This window comes from Bemisia tabaci, chromosome 5 (assembly GCF_918797505.1).
Source record: "Bemisia tabaci chromosome 5, PGI_BMITA_v3".
NCBI lineage: Eukaryota > Metazoa > Arthropoda > Insecta > Hemiptera > Aleyrodidae > Bemisia > Bemisia tabaci.
Window position 1 is genome coordinate 17,062,869 of NC_092797.1, and position 10,877 is coordinate 17,073,745.

Consider the following 10,877-nt stretch of genomic DNA (forward strand, 5'->3'; position numbering starts at 1 on the left):
GAGACCTCGCATCAACCATTTAAACAATGTATCTTTTTGGTGAAAAATCTTGGAACGAAAATTGGAGGAGACGCCTCACAATTGGACTACATTTTATAACTAGAAACTACAATTTCTGGCTCAGTTCACATACCGCATAAGTACCATTAGCTTTCCCGTGCACATACGTGTTTTCATGGATGAGTCAGAAATTATAGTTCCTAATTACAAAATGTAGTCCAATTCTGATCGCTGCCATCAGAAAACGAGTGGGGAAAAACTCAGTCTCCTGAGTTCTCATCGAAGGAGATATTCATTCCTTTACTACCTCGCACTTTAATGACCTAAGATGCTAAGGCACGACTTTAAAATAAACGTATAGTACTAGGTACTAATACTACTAATATTACTACTTAATACTTCTTATCCCTACTTTCCCTACATAGCTCCGCACGCTCTGGAATTAGAACCGCGTTGTCATGGTAACGAGAGTTTGTTATTTTTTAACGTTATGTTTTTATCTCGCATGGTATTTTCGTGTTACTTCTCGTGTAAGGCTCCCGATCTTTTTTGGAGCTCAAACCGATTTAGTTTTCATTTATGTTATGCCAACAGTCTAAGTTCTGATTCTTGAATTGGACGGAACATGTGAAAACTTGATTGTGAAGTGAAGTAATGTAAAAGCTTGCGCGCTGAGAACAATATTTTGAATTCAACAGATCCTTCCTGATTGTGAGGACTCTTTCGTTTTCGAGTAAATTTCACCAAATCAGTTTTTCTGGTAAAGTTTCTTTCAAAGATTCTTTTTTTTTTTTGCCTTGTTTAGAAAAAGCACGATAAAGGTTTCTCTTTCATCATCTCACACGGCATGCGGCAACAACTCTTTTAACTTCATGTCCGGATGACTCATTAATATTAAACGACGTAAGTGCGGAAAGTAACGAAACAGTCCTCAAATCACAGACATAAATCAGGATTTGTATTTTGCACACTTTTTTTTAATATAATCATGGCAATCCTCTGAGTAAAACTTTTGACAAAAAAGGAATTTCTGATCCATCAAGACTCCATTTAATTAAATGAAACTAACACGCTGATAGGACTGCACTAGAGAATGTAGGCAACATTGAAATGGAATGGAAAGGATTTGTAGACTCATCAAACTGGAAAATGAAAATCTTCTACATCTACCCAGTTCACTAGCATTTCTGAGAGAGGTCCTGTAAATAGATGTGGTATAATGTACTGGGGCCTAAGTCCAGCCCTGGACCTGCTCTCTGTTCTGGAGAGCCTCTCGGTGACCTGCAAGACCTCCGAGGAGGTGAACATCCTCATCACAGGGAGCTTCGACTGCCGACACGTCCTGCAAACGCTGGCCAAGCGCTACACCCACGCCGACCGCCGAATTAACTTCTTCGTGCTCGAAGTAGTCGAGGAGCAATACGGGCGGCAGCTTCTGCTCCTGACGACGGCGCTGGAGCTGGGGGAGACGGTGGGTCCGGCGGAAAAGCCCCGGCTCTGGATGGAGATCTACGGGAACACGTTGGTGAGGCCGAGGACTCTGGATTATCTCCGACAGAGGGCGGCCTTCCTCGTCAAGTTCCTCACCGACCCGGACGCGAGACGTGCCATCCCTGCGCTCAATTTGTCCTTGCTCCAGTACAAAGAGATCGACACCCTCGAAAATGTGTTTTCTTTCTTCATGAAAAATAAGGTAAGTAAGGCGAATTAGAGTACCTTTATAGAGAGAGTATTGACACTGGGTTTTATGGAGCTCTTAGGATCCAAAAAAATGGTGGCAACTCTAGGTGGGAGGAGGCGGGAGCGGGTGAGAAGGGGTTGTTGCCAACCTTTGACGTTTATTACCCTGAACTTGCAAGGTTGGTAACTACCTAACCTTTATACTAAGGATGGCGTGGTCAAAGTTAAGAAGCCGTTTTCAAATGTGGTGCACAATAATGGATTCAAAACCGAGTAAATACATATATCTACCCTCGGAATGGGTCAGTTGCGCTGGTCAAATAATCTTGTTTGATGCTTGATTCTTGCAAATTAGCTAAAATTAATAAGATCTGTACAAACAGTTTCTACGTTAAATTTTGACCAAGATATCGCGCTTTGAAAAATTTGGTTTATGGCGTCATCCACCGGGGTAGACACCCTTCATTTCTTCCACTTTGCTTTAATCAGTCAGCGATTTACTGGTTACTCAACATGAAACTTGGATGAAAGCAAGATAGAAGAAACTAAGGGTGCCACTACCGCGGTGGCTGATGTCATAAACTCGAATTTTTTAAAGTGCGATATCTCGGTTAATATTGAACTTAGAAAGTTTTTGTTTGGACAGATCGTATTATTTTTAGCTAGTTTTCAAGAATCAATCACCAATACACGATTCTGTGACCAGCGAAACTGACCCGTTTAAAAAGGAGCGTCCTTGCATAAGGGTTAAAATTATTTTATTTTGCTGTTTTTGTAATTTTTACGGAGGAAAATAATTTAAATTATTTGTAAGGATCTATTTCTGAAGTTATCGTTTACAATTTTACCACACTGAAGTTAGGTACTTTGGTATGATCATAGGCGTTCAACCCGGTGCGAGGGTGGGACGAGAAGCTGCGGCACAGTCTGGGAGCGCGCTACGACTTCCGCGAGGGGGTGTTCGACTGGGACCTCCAGATGAAGCTCAAGGGGATGCCGGGCTGCGGGGTGATCAGCTCGCAGGAGTACCGCTACTGGCGGAAGAGCGGCGTCGCCTTCACCTGGCTCGAGACGGAGACCTCCGAGCCGAACCCCACCCTCGTCTCCGGCATCCACAGGGTCGGCAGCCAGATCCGGTGCTGCGGACTCATGGGCAGCGTCGTCAACGGACCCTTCGCTGCTTTCGGCCTCACCGTCAGCTGCGAGGACGAGGAGTTGCTGAAGACGACTTTTGAGAAAAGGTGAGCACACTGAAAACAAGTTGGGCTTTGTAGAATGCTAGATGTGCCGTTCGTTCCGGCGAAAGTTCCGGGAGTTGGAGCCGTAGCTTCGACTGCTCCGAGTGCCCAGAACTTTCGGCCTCTGAGCGCGGAACGCGAACGATATGTGTATAGCCCGTAAGTATAGCTTCCACGGCCGGAGTATTTTTTTTCAGTGCAGAGATGATACTAGCACCGTGATTGTTGAAATTGGTAGACAAAGCGATAGACAAGGAAGACAATAGGGATTTCAAGGGATTAAATCGGTGGAAGCGAGTGGTTACAATGGACAAATGAGGTATAGGTAGTACTTAGTAGACTGACAAACGGCAACCCACGAGAGACCCTATACTTAGTTCATCAATCTTAGTCCTTCGACCATTTCAATCTTGCGTTGACTGTCAGCAAGAGAAACCCCTTCAATTAGTAGTTCGGCAACATAGACTACACTCCGATGTGGTCGTATACATTTCCGATGAATGGGCCTGATGTGGGTCTTGCAATGCAAGATGCAACTTGTAAGATAGTGCAGTTTATCATTTGTCGGAGAATGAACTTCTCTTCGCCCAAATTAGTACACAGTAAAATGACAATGAGGAAAAATTCAGAGCCTAAGTTGGGAAGAAGACATAGGAGATAGGAGTATAATTATTCAAATTGATCATAAATATTACACGATATAATACTTCAGCCGCTTCATTTTAGCGGCATTGCAAGCCTTAATGGCCCTTTGACCAAAGATGTCCTCAATTTTACGATTTACTCGCAATTTATCGCAGCTTGTGATACGTGGCACAGTGGAACGTTACAGAAAAGGTCGAACCTAAAATCTGTCGCTATAATTTCAAATTTTTATGTTTATTTCGTCAAAAATTAAATTTCAAAGGGTGTTTTTGAAAAAGAAATCTCACGGGAAAACCAATGGCACCACTCTTGAACATTTTTTATTCATATTTTCGAAAATATAAGGTTTCAAAGTTTCCAGACATTTTCCGACTTCTCTCACTGACTTGATCCACCGTGCATGGGCATTGAGCACGTAATTTTGATGCTTATCATCGCAATGGCAGCATAGTCTCTTCGAAGATACTGTAAGCTAGGAGAAATTTTTCCTGCTCTTTTTGAGTTCTTTGATGAATTAAAGCTCTATTTAATTTACAGGTATATGAAAAGAAGCACGGATTTATTCGAAAGGAAGTTGCTGCGAATGTTCCACGAAATCGAGAACGGAGCGCCTTACGTGCATACTGATACCTCGGAAGACCTAAACCTCGGAGTTACGATAATCGAACAGAAGAATATAGAGATCGAGAAGCTGCCTCTGGGACGAGACGACGCCGAAAACAAAATAGTTCCGGAAACCGATCATGAAAGCGTTCAACTTCCGGGAGTCACGATTAATTTCCTGCCGTGTAAAACATTCCGTGCTTTACCGGAGAAGTATGTGGATTTTTTCGATGTGATTTGGGTCGGGCACAATCTAGTCGACCACGTCGCTTCGAGCGACCTCCTCAAGTCGGGATCAACGCAAGGGGTTCTTCTGGTGGAAAGCAGCTCGCTTTTAGTGCACTATTCGAAGGACGATCATTCGAAATACGAGAGTAAGGTTGAGGAGCTGGCAACCGAGCATCAGTATGAGAGGGTGCCTGGACAGAAATTTTCTGAGCTTAGTGTCGCTGTTTTTAAGAAAAAATTATGCGAAAGCTAATTTTAGTTATTTTCTTGTTAAGACAAGTCCGTTTTTGTTTAGAATGTGCCGTTGCTCATTTAACGTAAAGGCATAGCTAAGTTTAGGGATGAACCCTATACTGTTCCTATGACTCCTTGGTTTCCAAGGCTCCCTTGGAAATGGAGGTACACACACCCCCGTGGCATGGAAGCGACGTTACTGCGAGGAGGTATATCGATGACCAAAGTATGAAACCACGTTTCTCCGTTTGCGATGTTGAGGATTACCTGTAATTTTTTATCTTTTCTTTGAAAAACTAGTCAACGTAATTTCTTGAAAACTTCCTTGATTTTTCTTCTCTGCAAGAAGAATATTCCGCATAAATTTCAGACTATAAAGTTGGATTGTTACTCTTGAAAAATATAAAATAGGAACAGAAAAATATTAAACACAGCAATGGAGATACGTGATTCTGTACTTTAGGCATCGATATGAGGACAGGAAGTTATTGTAACTAAATACTCAGTTGATCAGGTCAAATATTGATTAAATTATTTTTATTATCACTGGTTTTGTATCGAATTTAAAAAATTAGTTAATGTTATCAATAAAATTCCGCAAGTTTATAAATATATAGAGTTGATAATTCTGCATAAAATCCAAAAATAATAAGGTTTGAAGATTGTTGGACGATTATTGAGTGTGAGAGAATGCGTACACTGTAATATAAACCAACAAAAAAAGAAGAAGTACAAAAACAACCGATCATAACCGTCAAAACCTCTCATCCTAAGTTAAAATCGCCATTTTTCTGGATCCCACCATTTTCGATAAATCACCCTGTTTTCACGCTCTGTGTGTAAATATTCTATTTTTAGACACAAGGTGATAATACTCCTCCCTGCGCTGTGCTCAGTATTACGGTCAAAATAAGTACCTCTCACGATCAGCATAATAATAACCAGCCAGCGCTTCCACAAAAGTTAGATGTGTGGTTTTTTTTGTTTGTTTGCGAACCATTGCGCAATACATTCAAGTCCCAACGCAGTGGCGTGCGGTGCGGCGGGCGCGAAGACGCGACGCGACGGATGGAAAATTTTAATCCCGCGCCCTCTTCTTTGACATCCCGAGTCCATCCTGCCCATCCTCCTAGACAGGCGGTTCCACCAGTCCGTTGAGCTACGTTACTAAAAGCGACGCATAGAGTCGCATCGTCCATGCGCCGATATCGCGAAAAGAGCTAGTAGCCAGTTCAAAATTTTAATCTCTTGCAGCGTTAATGGACGTATTTCTGCAAAAAGAAACTACACGGTACGGAAAAATAGCCTACATTTTGTGTTAATATGGGAGGTAAAACTCAAATTATCCCAAACTTTCGGTCCACTCTTGAGTTTCCCAGGCCCTCCATTGTTTTCTGCGCTAAAATCTCCGCAAACTGCACCAAATCAACACCAAATTCGGGTTGGTTTGTGTTTCACTTCCTGTATTAACCAAAAATAACACAAAAACACAAAATGTTTTTGCGGTGAGAGACGGGTGGGAAATATGGGGTGTACTCTAGAGAGCTGCGTGAGGAACAATGTAAAAAAGGACATGATTCCTTTGGTGAAAATGGAAAAGTGGGATTATACATAAAATCAAACAGAACCATGAGGCAACTGAATGCGGCACTCATGAGCCGTGGGAATGGCAAATAAGCGTTGTGGACAGGGCTCATGAGTTAAAGACGATTATGGGCGACCGCGGTGGTAGCTTCGTCGCCGCTGACGTCACTGGCGCTTTGTAAATCCCATTCATTCTTACGGCCCTCAACTAACGAACACACTCCTTCTTTTCCACCCGTCTCCGGTTCCTTTGCAGAAATGCGTCCAAATGAGTTGTTTTCCACTGTTTTGGCGGACTCTTTTCAGGGCTACCAGGTTACTGCGAAAAACTCACTCAGCCGTTAATCGGTTTTAGTGGAAATTGCTTTGACTGGATTTGAAAATCGTACTGGACTATTGCCAGTTCTAAAGACTTCACCTGTTCTCCACGTCTTCATACCAACGTTGTGCTAGCGTACGTGCGTAGGGTTTTATCAGTTGTGGCAACGTCGGGCGGCGCAAATCTGTCCCATCAATCAACCCACAAGTTAAATTCTTTGAAATGGTCGCAATAAAAAAATCATCATCCAATTCAGCGTGAATTAAGTAAGCGTTGTCAAATTAGGGGCCGCGCACTTAACTTACGTGACGCCATTTGAGGGGCTTGGAGGACAAGGCGCATAGGTGCAATTTTTAAAAAAAATTGAGATATTAATGATTTCAAGCAAAACTGTAGTCTTACCGCATATTCTGTGAAAAATTTGCTCCTAAATTCCAAATTTTAAGCATCAGAAAGACAGTTCGAACTTGCTTTCTGCCATAAGGATCTATGTAATTTTGAAACCTCAAATACGTATTTCTCAAAATAGCAAATACTGCACTTATGCGCCCTGTCTTGCAAGCCCTTCATTTATGGTTACCGCTTGCATTTCCAATATAAAAAAAATTTGGGAACCAGTATTGCAACCGTCAAGAGAGCTGGAGATTAGAAATCATTTTAGTCGATAGATTTAATTCATTAAAAATAACGTCAAAAAAATTCGCAATGAAACGCTCCACTCAATGTGACACTCCCTGAAAATTGTGTAAACAGTCTCTGTATTTTTACATCCCTTGCGCCCAAATGTATCCCCTAACTCCCTTATTCACGCCCATGTTCACTCATCCTTCAAAAGGAAAGTTGAAATTCAAATGAAAGGAAAGTGTCATCAAGGGTGGATGAGTTTTTGCAATTGTTTCTCTCATTTAATGAGAATCCGTTGCTCGGAAAATAATAATTCTTGTCATGAAAATAAGATCAAAATGTAGAGAGAATTTTCCAATAAAAATTTATGAAGTCCCAAAATTTATGAAGTTATGAGCCTCCGACGCTTTGATAGTGAGAGAAAATAATGCATTATCTTACCAACTCTCAACGGCTGTTAGAACGTATTGAATTGCCCTCGTGACCGGCGGCGAGGCGTGCTTTGCGATATATATCGATTGATCTGCCACTTAAACGTATAGAAAAGGATCAACAAACAGGGTGTTCGCAACGAATGCCTCAAGAATCGATTTTTTACCATACCTTCAAATGGGGAAACATCGATATTCGATCATTACACACAAACAATTTGATTCGCATACAAATAAAATGAACACGAAAAGTGTGAATAATCATCTAATGCGGCAATCGTGGAATGAGTACACATTTGGGTGTCGGCTCCCGCAAAAGTAACTTACGTAATTTTCTGTTCCGTCTTGTTCGATTTGCTCTTCGCTGGAGCATCGGCTAAAACTTTCCGTTCGATTTTCGTCAAGGCAGGGGCAAAAAACTTGCCGGAATCCGTGCTGGACTCCATAAACGCAAGGAAGTCTATGGTTACCCCACGTAGCGCGGGAATTTATTCTGCCGTGCTAAAGGAAAACGCCGTATGAGCCTTCAGACGTTGTCAAATTTCCGTCGAAAAAATAAGACTTAATGGGAAAAATTGTGAATATTTTTCTTTAAATTTTTTGACAATACTGATTGAAATTTAATCTAGAATATCTTAAATTATTACGGAAAAATATATATGACTTTCCCCAAAAATCCATGTTTTATCCGGGGAAATTTGGCAACTCTCGAATGTTCATACGAAGTTCTTCCTTGTGGCACGGCAGTATTCTAATCATGATTTTTCTATTTCTAGATTCGCAACTATCTCTATAATCACATAGCGCCATAGCTTATAGATGGAGCTGGATGGAATGTGGTTGAGGATCTGAACTTCTAAAGGCAGTATCCATTAATACTCATTAAACAACTCCTCTCCTCTCATTAGGAGGCCCATATCGTTTACCTTGTGAATAGGCAAGGTTCTGAAGAGATCCTTAACATCGCACTATTTAGGAGACAATTTTAACGTATTCGATTTTCCACTGCGTGCAAAAAATGTGTGCGAACAAAATGTGAAACAAAAAATTCTATTATTTGTATAAACTTTATTTTTGGTAGGTATAAAACCCACAATAAAATTGGCAAAAAAAAATTGTTTTTTGTAGACGCAAATCATTGAAATCCCCAGCAAGGGTCTATTTCCAAAGTTACACTATTCAAATTTCATTCAAAATTTAGTAAAATTGTTTTTTCCATAATACTTTGAAGATTCTACTTAAACCTCCCTTAGTCAGAATGTGAACCATATTGCCGAATTAATATTTATTTTACCTGGTGCGCGATTGATTTAAGCGCCAAGTCGTAGGAGATTTGGAGGACACACTAATTGGACGTATGTCTGCTGAACGGTACCGGCAGGTGGGAAAGAAGGGGTGTGCTCGTTAGTCAAGGGACTTAAAAATGAAAGGGAATTATAAAGCGCCAATGACGTGAGAAGCGCCGATCCGACACATCAAGCCCTGTCCACAACGCTCTCGTCACATTCTATCACTGAAAGAATCACTTGAATCACTAAAATTAATCGAGGGTACAGAGAAAAATGACCTGCAATGTTCGAGAGAGAGAAAAAGGCATAAAGGCGGAATGGAATTCGCCAAAAAGCCGGAAGGGATTGTGGGGGTGGAGCAAGCGAAGGGGTAGCGGATTGAGCGGGTGCAGAATGCGCGGGTAGGGATGAAGCAATAGAAGGGAAAAAGATGGAAGGGATCGGAATGGATTAGTGTTCACGCCTAACGTAATGTTTTTCAAGTTAGAATTTTTAGCGTTAGGCCTGCCTGCATGGGCTTTCCATATTACATAGAGAGAGATGAGCCAGAAATAGTAGCTACGCAACTGATTGCATCCAGGTGAATTTTGTGGAACTTTACTAGTTTTGTAATTTTAAAGTTTGCCCTGCATATTTATAATTTGTGAAATCGAGGGCTTCGGGTGAAACCTCAGTTCTTATATTTGTCGGGAGGAAGGCCCCTCTGAAAGTCGTGGAAAATTCCAGCTTTCCAACATGATTTATTTATTATTTGTGTTCAGTCTAGTCGTGTACCAAGTGCTGAGTCACTGTTGATCATTTCAAGCTGAGGTTGTCGTTACAGAAGAATATGTATAAAAAAAATACCGTATGGCACCCAATCAGTTCTCAACTGGTGTGAGTAGTTCAGGCGTGGGTAGTTATTTGGATGTATCTAAGTTGAAAGGAACTATGTGCATAATTTCGCTTGCAGCACGGTTCTCTTTAGCATAATATGTTCATTTTAAACCACAAATGGCACCGCCGAGGCAAGAGGTATAATTTTTCATTATAACGAGGTCTGTGCTGCTCTTCTAGATTCGCATCAGCAACGAGTGTAGGTAAAATTGAAAATGGGAATGATACGCAGTGCCTCTTTGCAAGTATGCTTGAATGGGCGCTTTACGCTTTGTCGTGGTGGACTGGTGGCGCCTTATTGCGTCATTTTTTTCACTTACGGGAAGCGCCTCGCTAAATACTCCTTCTTCTTAAGAAAAGATTAGTGGCCATGGTCGTCATTGAAAAATTAGGATTTTTTTTTCCTGTTCAGGTGTAGGTACGTTTAAATCAATAAATCGTAAGTGCAGTTTTGGATGACCTTCACCTATTCTGCCGTGCTAAGGAAGAACGCCGTATGAGCCTTCTGGCGTTGCCAAGTTTTCTTCGATAAAAACCATATTTACTGGGAAAACTGTGAATATTTTCCCCCAAGGTTTTTAGGTAATTTTGTAGGTAATTTAATCTAAAATATCCGAAAATTTCATAAAGAAATATGCATGAATTTCGTCAAAAATACATGTTTTATCAAGGGAAATTTGGCAAGTCTCGAATGTTCATCCGGCGTTTTTCCTCAGCACGGCAGTATTCACCTTCTTCGTAAGTAACCGTGCAGTCCCTGTCCCTAGCAGCTGAACACGGAAATTTTTTTTTAGGGATTGCGGAAAAATTGTGGTACTGCCTTGATTCGTTGGATGAAATGGATATTTCTAATTTATGTAGGTGGTACCGCAACATTTGGGTTAGTAACCTATTTTATTGGGGTTCCAGGTTGCCCGTGGGTAAGGAAGTGTTGAATTCCCGAGAGTGAAAGTTTCTACCTGTTGCCAAGAGGTAAGAGGGTCCCTCTTCATCTCTGGATCCGCCCTTGGGTCCTGAACATGCTGCCGTGCTAAGGAAAGCCGTATGAGCACGTGCATGTTGCCAAATTGCCTCTTAGAAAATATATATTATCGCAGAACGTCATGAATATTTTTCCTTGAAATTT

At 41.4% G+C, this 10,877-nt stretch overlaps 1 protein-coding gene across 1 annotated transcript; it reads left to right on the top strand.

Annotated features, from left to right (window-relative positions):
• The first annotated feature begins 544 nt into the window (after window positions 1-544).
• Dnaaf3 (Dynein axonemal assembly factor 3) lies at window positions 545-5,221 on the top strand. The gene is made up of 3 exons (XM_019058689.2): window positions 545-1,693; window positions 2,563-2,921; window positions 4,101-5,221. Exons 1-3 carry the CDS (start codon window positions 1,220-1,222, stop codon window positions 4,645-4,647), a joined length of 1,380 nt encoding a protein of 459 aa, XP_018914234.2. The 5' UTR covers window positions 545-1,219; the 3' UTR covers window positions 4,648-5,221.
• The last annotated feature ends 5,656 nt before the right edge of the window (window positions 5,222-10,877 follow it).

Bases quoted from the DNA above. Each gene is read 5' to 3' on its own strand.
- Dnaaf3 (XM_019058689.2), top strand. From the start codon at position 1,220: ATGTACTGGGGCCTAAGTCCAGCCCTGGACCTGCTCTCTGTTCTGGAG. The intron at 1,694-2,562 runs GTAAGTAAGGCG...GTATGATCATAG, and splicing joins CTTTCTTCATGAAAAATAAG to GCGTTCAACCCGGTGCGAGG. The intron at 2,922-4,100 runs GTGAGCACACTG...TTTAATTTACAG, and splicing joins AAGACGACTTTTGAGAAAAG to GTATATGAAAAGAAGCACGG.